The 16,862-nt window shown below is 41.4% G+C and overlaps 1 protein-coding gene across 1 annotated transcript in view; it reads right to left on the bottom strand.

Moving 5' to 3' along the window:
• The window catches only part of CDH17 (cadherin 17), a 61,360-nt gene that overhangs the window by 17,309 nt on the left and 27,189 nt on the right, over positions 1 to 16,862 (bottom strand). The window contains exons 2-8 of the mRNA XM_073329319.1: positions 16,467 to 16,568; positions 15,364 to 15,501; positions 12,364 to 12,502; positions 9,056 to 9,214; positions 7,863 to 8,062; positions 5,506 to 5,637; positions 1,261 to 1,411 (exon numbers count right to left, since the gene is read on the bottom strand). Coding sequence (XP_073185420.1) covers positions 1,261 to 1,411; positions 5,506 to 5,637; positions 7,863 to 8,062; positions 9,056 to 9,214; positions 12,364 to 12,502; positions 15,364 to 15,501; positions 16,467 to 16,568 — 1,021 coding nt within the window. The remainder of the gene's footprint in view (positions 1 to 1,260; positions 1,412 to 5,505; positions 5,638 to 7,862; positions 8,063 to 9,055; positions 9,215 to 12,363; positions 12,503 to 15,363; positions 15,502 to 16,466; positions 16,569 to 16,862) is intronic.

The following is a 16,862-nucleotide window of genomic DNA, read 5'->3' as shown; positions in this document are numbered from 1 at the left end:
GATCAGTATCCCCCACAACTCACCTTTTAAGATGCATGAGTCCCACACATACCTATCACAGCATATGGTGTACTCATCCAGTGCACTAAATATCCCAATTACAACTAGTAGGAAAACCAGACACTTGCTACATTCTCAGATGACAGGTTTCACACAGAAAAATGATAAAAGACAAAAATACCATATCACCCATGGGCAAACACTTTTCACAAAACAATCGCTCATCTGACCTCTCAGTCCTCATCCTCAAAGGAAATCTGCACAACACTTTCAAAAGATGAGGCTGGGAACTTAAATTCATAACTTTGCTAGACACTAAAAACCATGGTCTTGATAAAGATATGGGATTTATAGTTTATTACAACAATCTGTAATCCACAAACCCCCCCTTTTTTCTCCGATGACTGCAGAGGTGTTAAGTGGCCACTTCACCTTGAATGGTCTCTTACAATGTGTGTTAACCACTTATGCTAAACAATCTGTTCCACCTTGTATTGAACTGTGATACTCTGAGTACCTTCCCCAGACCTGAAGAAGAGCTCTGTTTCCTTCAAAAGCTTGTGTCCTTCACCAACAGAAGTTGGTTCAATAAAAGATATTACCTGACCCACCTTTTCTCTGGAAAATACTGTAAAGAAACACAATAGCTTTATATTAAAGCTATGCATTAGCTCAATCAACAGTTATGGGTTGATGCAGGAATTACTAGGTGCAATTCTATCATCTGTGTTGTGCAAGAGGTCAGAGTAGATTACCATAATGGGGCGTTTTTGCCTTAAAATCTCTGAACAAGTAATGTAGCGACTTAGGGACAGATTTCACTAATGTTGGTGTAAATCAGAAGTAACTCCATTTAAATTAATGGAATTACACCAATGTAGCATCCATATAAGGAACAGGAGAATCAAAGCATTTATCCAGTGAGAGCAAACCATATTTTTTATCTTAAAAAAGGAAAGCAAATTCTATTGTACATTTTAGCATTGTGATTGTCGGAGAGCACAATATTGTATTTTAAATGACATTTCTGTTTTACACATTGAGGATTTGATTTTGCAACTCTCACTCACCTTGACTAGCTTAGTTGCACAAACAATCCAATTGTAGTCAGTGGGACACTTTGAATGAATAAGCACTATTCAAAGTGAATAAATGTGACAGAATTGGGCCCTGAAATTGTTAATTCTAGTTTCACCAAATGGAAACAATGTTCAGACAGTGAGAATGATTTATATAATAGTTACTTTAATGATGTCTTACCTAATTCTTCATTCTCCTGAACTTCAAATATAGTCAAAGCATTCTGGCACACAGGAGGATTATCATTAATGTCTTCAACCTGAACGAAGATTGGCAAAGGCCGGCCCAGTTCCTCTCCTCCTTCTTCTTTTGCAGTTGCAAAGAATGAATACTACAATGATAATATTGCAATTAGGACTAATAAACGCAAGAACTATAATAGCTTCCATTTAAAGGGATTGCAATGAAAACCTTGCTACCAAAGGAAAGCTCTTTCTGTAGGTCTTAATAACATTTTCTTCTATTTTAATACTAATTACTTATAGGCTGTTATATGGTACCTATTACCATGTTATCTGAATGCCTCACCATTCATCACTGCATTTATTCTCCCAACACCCAGGAGAGGCAGGAAAACATTGTTCTCTCCATTTCACAGATGAGTGACTCAGATACAGATAGGTGAAGTGCACAAGAAGTCTGTGCAAGAGCTGAAACAGAATCTATGGGTGACATCCTGGCATCAATGAAGTCAATGGCAAAACTCCCATTGATTTCAAAGAGTGGTTTGGGATTTCACCCTATATCTCCATCTAGTCCCAGGCCAGTGTTGGTTACAACCACAAGACTATCCTTCCTCTCTGTGGCCACAATTTAGTAAGGAATTTAAGAATGTGCCTAACTTTAAGAAAAGGAGTACTTGTGGCACCACAAGTACTCCTTTTCTTTTTGCGAATACAGACTAACACGGCTGTTACTCTGAAACCTAACTTTAAGCATATGATTAGTCATAGAATCATAGACTCATAGAATATCAGGGTTGGAACGGACGTCAGGAGGTCATCTAGTCCAACCCCTTGCTCAAAGCAGGACCAATCCCCAACTAAATCATCCCAGCCAGGGCTTTGTCAAGCCTGACCTTAAAAACCTCTAAGGAAGGAGATTCCAGCACCTCCCTAGGTAACGCATTCCAGTGTTTCACCACCCTCCTAGTGAAAAAGTTTTTCCTAATATCCAACCTAAACCTCCCCCAATGCAACTTGAGACCATTACTCCTTGTTCTGTCATCTGCTACCACTGAGAACAGTCTAGAGCCATCCTCTTTGGAACCCCCTTTCAGGTAGTTGAAAACAGCTATTAAATCCCCGCTCAGTCTTCTCTTCTGCAGACTAAATAATCCCAGTTCCCTCAGCCTCTCCTCATAAATCATGTGCTCCAGGCCCCTAATCATTTTTGTTGACCTCTGCTGGACATTTTCCAATTTTTCCACATCCTTCTTGTAGTGTGGGACCCCAAACTGGACACGGTACTCCAGATGAGGCCTCACCAATGCCGAATAGAGGGGAATGATCACGTCCTTCAGTCTGCTGGCAATGCTCCTACTGAAACAGCCCAAAATGCCGTTAACCTTCTTGGCAACAAGGGCACACTGTTGACTTATATCCAGCTTCTCATCCACTGTAACCCCTAGAACTGCTGCCTAGCCACTCGGTCCCTAGTCTGTAGCAGTACATGGGATTCTTCCATCCTAAGTGCAGGACTCTGCACTTGTTCTTGTTGAACCTCATCAGATTTCTTGCACTGAAGTGTTTAAAGTTAGGCACCTGCTTATGTTCCTTGCAGAATTAGGGCGTATATCTGTATTCTCTCCTAGAAATACTTATTCTACCTTTAGAGAGAAGTAGGCAATTGATCACAGTTTTATTCATTAAATCTCTTTTTCATGCCCCTCCTGATGATGCGTTGCTGTGAGGTCAGCAAATTCCCAGGCAAATGCTGACTGTACAGTTAGAGAAAACAAACTGAGAAACACTATGGAAAGTACCGTTTTTAAAATTAAACACGAAACACAAAATGGTGAGGGAGATCAAATCCCTTTAGATATGCCGACTGGTCACTATGTAGTATTTTAGCAATTCTTTCAACACCACAAGAAGGGAGATTTGTAGCTGGAAAGCTTATAAATTATACGATGTATTTATAGGCCCAATAAAAAGCATGGCATTATTTTCCTTGTCCAGCAATTTTTTTTCATAATGAGAATACATTTAATACCAAAGTAGACTCACTTTAATTACATGCTGATCTAATGTCAGCATCACGGACTATTCCTGGGGCTAAGTTAAAATGCAGCTCTTGAATTTTGTGTTTATTCAAGATGACAGGCTGGCCTGAGCCAGAGTATGTCTACACTGACATTAAATACCCATGGCTGGCTTGTGCCAACTGACTCAGGCTCACGAGGCTCGGGCTAAGGAACCCCACTCTCACTCTCACTCCTCCTCTTCCAGCCCCAGCTCCTCCCCTTCCCCTCCAGTGCCTTCCGCCCTGTCAAGGTTCCTTCCCCACTCTGAACTCTAGGGTACAGATGTGGGTACCTGCGTGAAAGACCCCCGGAGTTTATTCTTACCAACTTAGGTTTAAAACTTCCCCAAGGTACAAACTTTGCCTTGTCCTTGAACCCTATGCTGCCACCACCGAGCGTGTTAAACAAAGAACAGGGAAAGAGCTCACTTCCCCCAAAATATCCCCCCAAGCCGTACAGCCCCTTTCCCAGAGAATGCTTGATAAAAATCCTCACCAATTTGTACAGGTGAACACAGACCCAAACCCTTGGATCTTAAGAACAATGAAAAATCAATCAGGTTCTTAAAAGAAGAATTTTAATTAAAGAAAAGATAAAAGAATCACCTCTGTAAAATCAGGCTGGTAAATACCTTACAGGGTAATCAGATTCAAAACATAGAGAATCCCTCTAGGCAAAACCTTAAGTTACAAAAAGACACAAAAACAGGAATACACATTCCATCCAGCACAGCGTATTTTACCAGCCATTAAACAAAAGGAAATCTAACGCATTTCTAGCTAGATTACTTACTAACTTTACAGAAGTTCTGAGTCTGCATTCCTGATCTGTTCCTGGCAAAAGCATCACACAGACAGACAAACCCCTTTTTTCCCCCACCTCCCGATTTGAAAGTATCTTATCTCCTCATTGGTCATTTTGGTCAGGTGCCAGCGAGGTTACCTTTACAGGAGAAAGGGTTTTTCCTCTGGCCAGGAGGGATTTTATAGCACTGTATACAGAAAGCTGGTTACTCTTCCCTTTATTTTTATGACACGCCTGCCACTGAACAAGCTGATTGGCAGTGAGCAGGAGGCGCTTGAAGGGAGAGGGAGGAGCTGATCAGCAGGGCCCACTGAACAGCTGATCAGCAGGTAGCTGGTGGGTGCTGAGCACCTCTATTTTTTTTCCAGGGGTGCTCCAGCCCCAGAGCACCCACAGAGTCAGCGCCTATGGTTCCAGTCCACCAGCACAAAACAGTCATAAGGCTGGTGGATACAGCTATCTCATGATTCCCCCAGCATGGGGGAAACCCCAGGTGGTGTCAGGCCAGCATAGCAGCTCCTGTGCCCAACCCCCTTGCCCACTCTTCCCTCTTGTGTAGGACCTAGGGGCCGAGACAAGGGAGCTTGGCCAAAGGGCTGCTGCACTCTAGGGAACCCCAGCAGCTAGACAGACCTCTTAAAGCCACTGACAACTGGCACAATTTGGAGCAGCCCTGGGACTACAATTGCTGTTCAAATGTAAAGTGTTCTTTGTATGAACACTTGCTTTCAATTAGTGAAGCACATGCATGTGTGCGCTGTTAAATCTTAGTCCTAGCTGATGTTAGCTACACAGAGTATACATGACTAATTTCTTTCCTCTTTGTGGAAAGAATGTGTAGGAATGTATCTGAAAAGAGAGAGCATCTGATAACATCTATTGTTGGGGGAACTCTTCGTTATCTACAGTAAGTTCATTTGTTTTGCCTATTGTGAAGAGATGCCTCCCCACCCTACCTCGTGGAGAAGAAAGGCAGGAAGACTTGACAGAGCTAAAAATTCTGCCACAGTCCGCCACTCGATCAGGTACTATAACACTGTCTCTGTACATAGCACATGTTCTGTCCAATTCAGGGTAGGCTGTGAAAACTGCAATAACTACAGAACTCATGTTGCTTTAGAAAGAAATATTATAAAGTGCTGAATTAATGGCTGTTGGGTGGATGAATGTAGTGTGGTGTGATGGGCATGCCTGCTATTAAATTGCCTGGGAGTCCATGTCTATCAAGTCACTCAAATTCATCCAGAAACCACATCAAATTAAATCTCTTTCTCCTCCCTCTCCCACCACTAACTCGCCTACATTTACACGCTCAACCACTATTGAGTCTCAGACTTTGGGCTACTGTATCTGTCAGGTTTCTCATGTTTACTTACCAATTCCTTTTCTTCCCTATCCAAGGGTTCGGTCACATAAATAGTCCCATTCTGATCAATTGTAAATGGGAACCTGGACAGCCTCTCCTTTTCCAAAAGTCCATATTTTGCACCTGGCTCATTCCAGTGCACCTAAAATTCCCAAAATGAGTTAAGACAAAGGATTAAAAGTGTGCACTGAGCTGTAACTGGATGAAATGTTTGGAATGAAAAGGAAAAGACAAATTTCCTGTTTTGCACATTACTTAATTTTAGGTCATCTAACCATTTGGCAGGCCTTGGAACTGGGACTCAGAGGCCCAGATGATGGTCCCAGCTCTGCCACTGGTCTACTGAATGACCTTGATCAAGTCACTCTCTTTGCCTCAGTTTCCTTATCTGTAAAATGTGGATAATAACATTTACCTCCTTTTAAAAGCACTTTGAGATCTAAGTGTTGAAAAGTGTTGTGTAAGAATGAGGTATATTATTATAGTATTGTAATGGCATCACACTAATTTACAGCATCTTTTTGTACCAGCCATCTTCTGTGCTTTTCCTCTTCAGCTTTAATTATCTTAGCAGTTTGGGTTCACAGATAGAAACATAGAGTGGCAAGCCAAATCTTAGGGCATGGTGGGGGCAGGAGTAGTACACATAAAATTGTCAGACTGGTCTGGCACATAGGGTATTTTGTGTGGTCTTTCTATTTAAAATTAAACACGGTAAGCTTTTTTCATAAATTCTGAGTCTTTTTCTTACATAATAAAGGAGTAGGAGGTGCTGTTCAAATATATATATAGCACCTGCTAGTCCCTGCTCTACAGAGACACTATTCATTTCTATGGGAAATTTTCATATAAATTATCCCAAAATGTAAATATCACTTTTGCTATATATGGTTCACATAGATCTTTCTTCCAGCTGCTGTCTCTCTGGACTTGATCCTATTACCATTTAAATCCATGCCACACTCCTATTATCTTCAGTGGGAATAGAGTAAGGCCCATTATTTGTCATTTTCCAAACCAACTATTCTCAAGAACAGAGTATGAATAATCTTGTAATACCCTAAGCATCAGTACATTGTGTGATCTAATGCCAAGTGAACTTCTAAGCACAAATATTTCTGGGTGTTTGCCTATTAGTTAATATTAACTGATGTCATTATGGCCATACCAGTATAATCAGCCCAGTCTTCATTTGTGCTGCAGAATATCAGAGGAGGTGGGTGATATTATAGGAAATATGTGAATCTGAAGGAGGGCAGAAAGTTGATCTTAAGTCCTTTCTCGCTATTGTGAAGGTAATGGTTGCACTGTATCTCACTAGATCTGGTTTAGGGCAAATACTTACCTCTAAAACTCCATGGACACACTGGGATCCATGCATGGTTAGTCTCCTCCCAAACTCTCACGTGGAGGGTGGGAGGCAGCCTCAGTTACCTTAAGTAGGGGTTGTAGGCTGCAGTGTGTCTGCCGGTAGAGCTGTATTGGAACTGCCAGAGAGTGTGGGGAAGCGGGAACACCAGATCCAGTTGAGAGGCACAAAATCTCTGCTAACCTTGCCCGATGCCTCCAGCTGACCTCCCAGGGACTTTAGGGGCTGAACCCTACTGTTTCCTCATGGATGGGGTGAGTGGGGGTGAGCATAACCAACCCTGCAACTGAAGAAGTTGGAGGACATTCCATAAGGGGAACTTGAGAGAGTTTTCCTCCCTGCTGGGCACCCTCCCATGAGTCTGTCTGTGAGAGAGACAATCAAGCCCTACATTTACTATTCCCGGTGGTAGTACCTAGCACTACCCATATTTTTCCCAGCTGTTGTATTCCCCATCTGTAAAAATCCTCCCTGCATTCTTTAAAAGACTAATTCTCTATTACATCAATGGTCTCTTGCTTTTGTAATTCATATTGTGCCAAACAGCCTCGGAATGAGTATCCTTTCTGTTCCTTAGAGTTTTCTGTACATCAGCAGAGTTCCCTATGCATTGCCTGCAGTTCACAGAAGATACCAAGACTAGCACTTTCTGTAAACTTGAGTAGGAAAATCCTTGTGTCACTGTGACATTGACATTGGTCTGGGTTGTACCTTAATCATCTCCTTAGCATCCATTCCATAATAAGGATATTATAGGGAAATCCACACTAACACCCTCTTCCAGTTTATGTAAAATATGACCAAGGGGCCAAATCTTGAAATCCATATTCCATTTTTACTCAGTCCTTCCTCAGCCCAAACTCCCATGGACAGCAATATCCAACACAGAAGATATACCAAAGTCTTGATAACTGGAAGAAGATCCTGCAGGTGGCAGGGAACATTTAGGGCTTGTAGATGCCCTGACATCAGTTATTTCTGTTATTTCTAGTTCCTACCTGTGTGATATAGATGGGATGAGGCTCAGTAGAGTTTTCTTTGATAGATGCATTTGGAGGTGCCTTCCAAAGGTTCTCCTTCACAGTTATTTCCACGTCAATGTTACTGGTTAAAGCGTTCTCTGACATTCCTGCCAAATCCTTCACTGTGACAACAAGGATGAACATATCCTGCTCTTGGTGATTTAATAAACGAGATCCTAGAGAACAAAACAAAGAGACATGAGAGAAACTAAGCAAAAGCTCTGTTACGGGTACCTTGTTTAGCTGCAGAGAAATCCCAACCTCTGCTTTGTATACATCCATTGAGGTATCTTGCTTTTACAACTGTTAGTCTAGGCTTCTCTTCATGAACTTAAAGATGAGTCTCTGTGTTAGAACTTGGGAAATAGGCAAAAGCGGCACTCCAAGAGAGGCAATGGGTACTAGCTAGTACAGGTAATGTTTTAGGATCTGATCAAACTCCCTTTGAAGTCAGTGGAAGTCATTCCATTGATTTCACTGGGAGTTGGATAAGACTTTTAGCCTGCTAAATTGCTTCAATTTCCAAAAAAGTTGAGAATTACTGTTTTGAGAGATACACTCTCAGAAAAAAAATTAAAAATCAAATGTGGAGTTGCATAGTTGGAGATACACCTGTTCATGACAAATTCCTAAACTAGTACTGGTTCCAGCATATTTAGATTGTAATCTCATTAAGACATGGGCTGTCTCTTTGTTCTGTGTTTGTACAGCACCTCGTACAATGGGATCCCAGGCACTACCAAAATAAAAAATAATTAATAATAGTAATAACAGCAAATGAGACTATAGTTCTGTAAATAGCTCCCATTCACTTCAGTCACAAATGCTCCATACCTCTCAGTATCAGGGCAGGCCTTTAAAAAATATGTTCCATGGGCTAACTTTATTCTGGGGATTGGTTGGAAAGGAGCTTTCTTCTTTAATCTTGATTCAAGTCCCTTCTAGACCCACTCCTTCCACAACGATCACAAGAAGAGGCTTAAATAAATAGTTAAGGAAAACCCCTCCTAAGTCATCTCTCTTCTGGGTTTCCCTGTGCTCTCTGTTTTTAGTCTATAGACTCCTCAAGTCAGGAGTAACTGTTGTTATTTTGTGTCACGTACAGCATGGAACTCGTAGTTGGTGCTTAACATACAAACAATAACAATACTAATGAGAATTTTACATACCAGTCTCACTTGTGGAGATTGCTCCAGTTACGTTGTCAATCTGAAAAAGCATTTGAATATAAGGGTTGGGGAAGTGGTGGAGAATGCTGTAACTCAGCTGTGCATTGGGAGTTGTAGGATCATCATGGTCAGTGGCATGGACATACATGAAGGGTTTGCCTGTTTGGATATAGAAGAAAAGCCAGTAAGAGAATGGAGAAAGGGCCTTGATGCTCTAATACATGCATGTGCAGCTCAGCTGAAGGGGGGATGTGCTTGCAGCTCCCGGATTCAGGGCCTCACATGTCCTGTACAAGTTAGGGTTGCACAGAGCAGCCTTTATTTACATCATTGGCATAAGTAAGGTCCCTCACCCCCTCTGACGCGCCCCTGACATGCTGCCGCTTTCCCCTTACACTAAGCTGGGGACTGGCTGATGCAGGGTGTGCCAGTGGCATCTCAGCCGGCATTCCACCTGCACAGAGTTCCTGGGGAAGGGGGGATTCTCTGACAGCTCTCTTTGGGTAGTTTAGTGCCACATTGTGGTGCTTCTGCAAATAATCCATCACAGAGTGTTTAGAGAACATGCAACACTGTTACTGCATTTAGAACTGTTACCATTAAAGAGGCTGTTCTGCACTATAGCTGGTCACAAGTTGGGATTTTGGTTTCATGGAAAAGGTTGACATAGCAAAATTTGGTTTTGTTCCAGAACAAAAAGAAATACTTTTGAAATTTCCTGCAAAATGGCAATTCAAAGAAAAAATCGTTTGGGAAAATGTAATTTGGGAAAAATTTCACATCAAAATGAAATGTCTTTTGAAATGTATTTTTTTCCATTTCTACATTTTTATTATTTGTACATTATTTAATGACATGTCAGTGGTAATAGTGCATAGTATGACATACCATAACATACCCACTCATGTCCTAATATAACAGGACATGTCTTTTTTTTTAATTAAGGGCAGATACTACTTCGTACAGATTGAAACATTTTAGTTTATTTTTGATCAAAGTGTCTCATATTTGTAACAAAACATAACAGAAGAACAGCCGTACTGGGCCAGACCAGTGGTCCATTTAGCCCTGCATCCCATCTTCTGACAGTGGCCAGGGCCAGGTGCTTCACAGGGAATAAACAGAACACGGCAATTGTTGAGTGATCCATCCCCTGTTATCCAGTCCCAGCACCTGGAAGTCAGAGGCTTAGGGACACCCGGACCATGGGGTTGCATCCTTGACCATTTTGGCTAGTAGCCATTGATGGACCCATCCTCCATGACGTTTTCTAATTCTTTCTTGAACCCTGTTATACTTTGGCCTTCACAACATTCCCTAGCAACAAGTTCCACAGGTTGGCTTTGTGCTGTGTAAAGAAGTACTTTTTTGTTTGTTTTAACCTGCTGCCTATTAATTTCATTGGGTGAACTCTGATTCTTGCAGTATGGTAAAGGGCAAATAACACTTCCTTATTTACTCTCTCCACACCATCCGTGATTTTATAGACCTCGATCATGTCCCCCCTCAGTCATCTCTTTTCTAAGCTAAACAGTCTGTCTTTTTAATTTCTCCTCATATGGAAGCTGTTCCATACCCTTTATTGTTTTTGTTGCCCTTCTCTGTACATTTTCCAATTCTAATATGTCTTCTTTCAGATGTGGCGAACAGAACTGCATGCAGTATTCAAGATGTGGGTGCACCATGAATTTATGTTGTGGATTTATGATATTTTCTGTTGTGTTATCTATCCCTTTCCTAATGGTTACTAACATTCTGTTCGCTTTTGTGACTGCCGCTGCACACTGACCAGATGTTTTCAGAGAACTGTCCACGATGACTCCAAGATCTCTTTCTTGGAGCTAATTTAGACCCCATCATTTTATATGGATAGTTGGGATTATGTTTTCCAGTGTCCATTAGTTGGCATTCATCAACATTGATTTTCACATGCCATTTTGTTGCCCAGTCACACAGTTTTGTGAGAACCCTTTGTAACACTTCACAGTCAATTTTGGACTTAACTGTGTTGAGTAATTTTGTATTATCAGCAAACTTTGTCATCTCAGTGTTTACCTCTGTTTACAAAACAGTTTGATCCTTTTCACTACAATACAAACAACAGACACTTTTGATTTTTTTCAGTCTGTTACGTAACAGGTCCCATAATTTTTTAAGAATAAAATTTTTGACTATTATATTGTCAAAATATGACATGAAAATATATGACATCATATTATGCACCATTACCACTGACATTCATTAAGTAATGTAAAAATAATTTTAAAATGAAGAACATAAAATAAAGTTCAAAATAAAAATTTCATTTTAAACTAAATTTTTAAATTTTTCCAAAGCAAAAAAAAATGTTCAAATGAAAAAATTTTGCTTTGGGAAACATTTTTCTTGCAGGAAATTTCATTGAATTTTGATATGATTTTGTGAATATTTTCAGTTCAATCAAAATGGTATTTTCCGATGGAAAACTGGTTGAACAAACATTTTCAGACATGTATAATAGACTTTTTTGTGAAAAGCGTAATGTGGAATATTAAGAGCTAGTGGCTGTAGCTCACAAAAGCTTATGCTCAAATAAATTTGTTAGCCTCTAAGGTGCCACAGGTACGCCTTTTCTTTTCAAGAACTATTGCATTCCTTTCTTGCCTGCTTGAGCCACAGATTCCTGTACTTTACTAAAAGCTCCTTTTTGGTTCCATGATCACAGTGTTAATAGCTGGTTATGTCTCTTTTTCCATTCTCTTGGCTCTTATCACTGGTTTCCATACTTTTATGACTTCTAAATTGGTTTACTGCAAAACAAAACTACTTGGAAACTACTGATGGTGCAGCCCGCTTTCTGGGCAGTGTTTTGCCACAGGAAATATAAAGCACCAATTATCTAACAGCTCTAGTGGCATCTTTTTGCCCCCTCTAGGGTGATCTATAAAGATCTAAATAATTTAGATCCCTAGTAACACCTACTTTCCGTGTGATCATGGGCATGTTTTTTAACTTCTTTTAGCTTCAGCTTCCATGAGCAGTGCACAATGGGGATAGTGATATTTACTTACTAAATAATGTTTGTAATGTGGAAAGTTCTGTGAAACATTTCAGCTGTGATAGACACAAACCACTCTGTTTACCTATGTGCTATTTGTATTATACTGTACCCAGTCATGCCTTTAGTTTGTGATATCCTTTGTGACAAGGTGCTATTCTTTGTTTAGCATTTTCAATCTACTATATTGCACAATGCTCATTAAATGGCACGGTATACATTTTAAATAGTAACAATAATAATATTAATTATTAATGATAATGGCCTTTACCTGGACAGGAATTCTCCCATACTACTGCTTTGTATTTTGACTTGTCAAACTTTGGTGGGTTGTCATTAATATCCTGAACATTGATAGTAATAGAGTAGGGACCTTTCACTTTCTCTCCCACTTCATTCAGAGCCTCCACCTAATATTGAAAAGCAAAAGAAATGGCCAGGAAAGATTTTCACTTAAGTGATTTGGAAATTTGTATCCAGCATGTTAAAGCTGAAGAGTAAAAACAGTCTGAACCTGATCATTTTCATGTGAAGATGAGACTCCATAACAGTCATGACAGCAACTGCTGAGATACACTCAATAAATCTTGGTTCCACTTCATTTCAAAGTGAGTTTCACTGGAATGGAGCATCATTAGCATATACCCTTATTATAGTTGTTTTATTTTAAGCTTCATTAGTCATGACACTGTTCATCAGATGGTTTTCATTGCACAGTATACCAACGATATAAAGTAGCCCCTGATGTTAGTGACCTGTTTCAGTAGCCGTCTGATCTCCATGGTGGAGACCAGGTAGGTCTTAGGTCTGGAAGGTGCTGGACCAGGGCAAAGTGCTCAGCACCGTTCAGGAGCGACTCCTTAATGCTTGTCTTCTTCATATAGAAATGGATGTTTTCCATACCACAATGACAAAAGCATGAGTATGTGTCTGCTTGAGTATGCTATTCTGCAAGTGGCCAGAAAAAGTAAACTGAGCCACAAGGTCAGCCTGAGGAATTAGCGACAGAACAGTGTGTTAGTAGAGCTGTCAGGGAATGGGATTTTCCTTCACATAAACATTTTTGAGATTTTGGCATTTGCGGGGGTGAGGGGGACGGGGGGAAGGGGTTCATTTTGAAAAATCTTTAAAAAAAATTGTGGAAAGGATTTTGGTAGAACCAATACAGAATGTTTTGACTTGTCAGCTGCCTGCCTGGTTTTTAAAAAAGCAAACTGAAAAAAAAAATTCCCTCCTGTGTATCAGCCTGACACCCACATTGGTCATCGACTGAATTGGAAACTTATGACCCCAGCACAGACCTTTGCCACTTGAGCTAACAGAGTAATTGATAGCAAAGTAAGTTGCCATTCTCTCTATGAGCCAGCACTGAAGAGGGATGAAACAACACTTTGCAGAGGGTTTCACAGATATTTGCTTATAGCAGAGGAATGGTGAGACTCAGGAAACTTGGGTTCCATTCCAGGCTCTGGAGGGGAGTGTGCTCTTGTGGACACAGATTCTCTTCTGACTGTTTTCCCCCAAGCTTCACCCCTTCTGCCCCATACCCTCCAACCTGTACCTATCCCGGTCTTATCTCTTCTCCAGCCCTGCTGCTTTGTCCAAGTCCCATTCTCCCTGCCTACCAGGCCCAGTCTCATTCTTCAGGCTTCTCGTCCCCGTCCAAGTCTCCTTGCCTGTCCATTCCTAATCTTCCCTCTCCATGATCTATGTGTAAGTTTCAGTCTCCCCTACCTAGTCCCAATATCCCCTCTCCCTACTCACAGTCTCCTCCCTCAACCAGTCCCAGTTCCTCCCTCCCTGTTCCTCATCTGATCTGTCTCTCCCCACATGCTTCCTCCCAGTCCCAGTGTCCCACCCCAGTCTCCTTGTCCAATCTCAGTCTCCCCCACATTCTCTCCCTGGCCCCTAGACCCAGACTCTTTTGCTCAGACAGTCCCAGTTCTCCCCTTGCACCCAGCTCCTTGTGAGATCTGTCTCCCTTTGCCCCACTTTCCCCCCACACTTGTTCCTAGTCCCAGTCTCCTTGCCCAACCAGTCACAGCCTCCCCATCCAACTTTTCCAGCCTCCCCACCCAGCTCCCAGTCCCAGTCTCTTCACCCAACCAGTCCCTCTCCCCCTAACTCCCTGTCCCAGTTTCTCTCCCCACCTCCAGTCTCTCTTATCAGACTCGTTGGCCCAATCTACTTCATTCACTCCTCCCCCACAATCCAGGTCCTCTCCCCTTTGTATTCAAATTAGACAGTATCCTCCTCCATGCTGCCTGGATACCAGCCAGGGGCTCAATGAGAGGACAAGAAAGACAGGCTCCCTGCTCTGAGTTCTGGTGCCTGGCCCCACCCTGCCCTAGAGCAGTAATTACAAGGAAATTCTAGTTTCACCCCTGTATTGCTGGCCTGGAGCATGTTCGGGCACTCTGGGAGGATGGTGCATGTGGAGTGTGGTCAGCTCTAGGAGCTGTGAGAGGCTTGAACATGGATGGAATCTTCAGCTGTTAAAATGGCAGATGTCTCTACCGAGCATGTGCAAACTGTAACTTTTCAGAGGCTTTTAACTTGTCCAAATTTGGGCAGATTTTCCCGAGGATGACCTAGGGCAAATGCTTGACACAAAGGCTTTCCCCCTGATAAATTTCAAACCCCTGCTCCAAAGCATGAGCCACTAATGCCGTTCAAAGAAAAGGACATCAGAAATGTTTAACATGGGCAAAACAATTTCTTTCCCTACCCTTGTTCTTGGAAACAGCTGAACCACACTGGCTGAAATTAAAAAACAAAAAATCAGCCCCGGGCCGACACCCAGCATGAAAAATTTCAACCCAAATGGTTAAAATTGGGCAAAGTTATAAGACACTGAAAACAGGATCTTATAATGGAAGGGTCAAGCAGCCATAGTGATAAGTGGCACTCCCAGCCCTGCTTCTAGTACAGTCATACCTGGATCATTTGTAAAAGGTTTGTCCAAGTATGAAGCATTCAGAACACATTTTCAGTGTCCCAATCCCTCTCCTCTGATGACAGTAGCCCTCCACTCTAAAAGTGGAAACAAGCACTCAAATAAACGAAAAGAACATAGCTAGCTGTCCCCATGCTGCCAGATGAGGAGAAATGTCCTGGAGTCAAACTCTCTACTGGCAATGAATTAGTTGGCAACAGAGGTTGGGAGGAAATTTCAACTGATGTGTTAATTTCAAATTTCAGCAAAAAAATAAATTAATTAATAACCCTCCCCAACCCTTTTTCAGCCTGCTCTATTTCTCATTTATTTCACCTGTAGCCTGTGGATTGCTTTGGTTTCCCTGTCTAGAGATCCGTTGAGATAGAGATAGCCTTTCTTTGACGCGATCTTGATGACGCCATCTTTTTCACCAGACAGTCTCAAACTGACAGCAGGCGGCTCCATTGTAAACTAGAGAGTAAAGAAAAAAGTCAGGGGAAGAGGTTCCTTTTCAGGAATATTTCAGAGAATTTAACTTATTTAATTCACAATTTTTTTAAATTCCTTGTCAACATTGCTCCTTGCTAGAGTGGGCAAATGATATGCAAACGCATTGGTGTTTTCCCTGTCTTAAATTAGTAGATGAATCATTGTTAACATTACTTTCCCAGCTCTAGGATGCAGTAAGGGGGAAAGCAGACATCTGTCTAAAACGGAGGCTGGTTTGAGTACAGGAATGGAAAAAACATAACACACTCATCCTCCATCTATTTGAGTATTGGCTCTGCTATTCATCTTTCACTAGAAACAAAGCTCGTGACACTTGGAGTGACTATCACTGTGGGTAAAGGGAATCTCTAAAGGAAAGGAAATCAGGTAGAATGCAGTTCACAGATTCATAGATTCCTAGGCTGAACAGACCATTGTGATAATCTAATCTGACCTGTTATATAACTAGAGCAAATCTTTTTAAAAAACAATCAATCTTAAATTCAAAATTGCCACTGATGGAGACTTCACCGCCACCCATGGTAAATTGTTCCCATGGTTAATTACCCTCACTGTCAAAAATGTAGGTGTTATTTCCAGTCTGAATTTGTCTAGTTTCAGCTTTCAGCCACTGGATCTTGTTATGCCTTTGTCTGATGGACTGAACATGAACGGCATGTAATTTCTTAAATTCATCCTCTAGGAATGCTGATTATAGCAATATACTATTTTAGAAGTATCCTCTTGGAACTTATTTGAGAGAGGCTGATGCTTTACATTTTATCAGCAGGCACTAAATTATCAGATAATAAAAGTCAAAGTTTCTATCATAACACATCTTTGGGGCTGCTGTTCTTATTGAAATCAACAGCAAAACTCTCATGGATATCAATGAGCATAGGATGGGTCTTTTGAACAAAGAGCGAACACTCAGAGTTAATGATTACCTGGTATAGTACATGAACTCCAGTTGTACCTTCTGATACAGAAAAGGTCATGTCTTGCAGAGGTCCACTGATATACAATTCATTCATACCATGGCACGCAGCCTGTGCAGGAGGGAAGTGGAGGAAGATTTGTGCTGGAAATGGCCCACCTTGATTATCATACACATTGTAAAGAGAGTGGTCACTTTGGATGGGCTATTACCAGCAGGAGAGTGAGTTTGTGGTGGGGGGGGCGCGGAGGGTGAGAAAACCTGGATTTATGCTGGAAATGGCCCAACTTGATTATCATACACATTGTAAGGAGAGTGATCACTTTAGTTAAGCTATTACCAGCAGGAGAGTGGGGTGGGAGGAGGTATTGTTTCAGGGTCTCTGTGTATATAATGTCTTCTGCAG

Source organism: Lepidochelys kempii, chromosome 2 (genome assembly GCF_965140265.1).
Source record: "Lepidochelys kempii isolate rLepKem1 chromosome 2, rLepKem1.hap2, whole genome shotgun sequence".
NCBI lineage: Eukaryota > Metazoa > Chordata > Testudines > Cheloniidae > Lepidochelys > Lepidochelys kempii.
The sequence above is the reverse complement of the archived record's forward strand: the minus strand, read 5'-3'. Positions and strand labels throughout refer to the sequence as shown.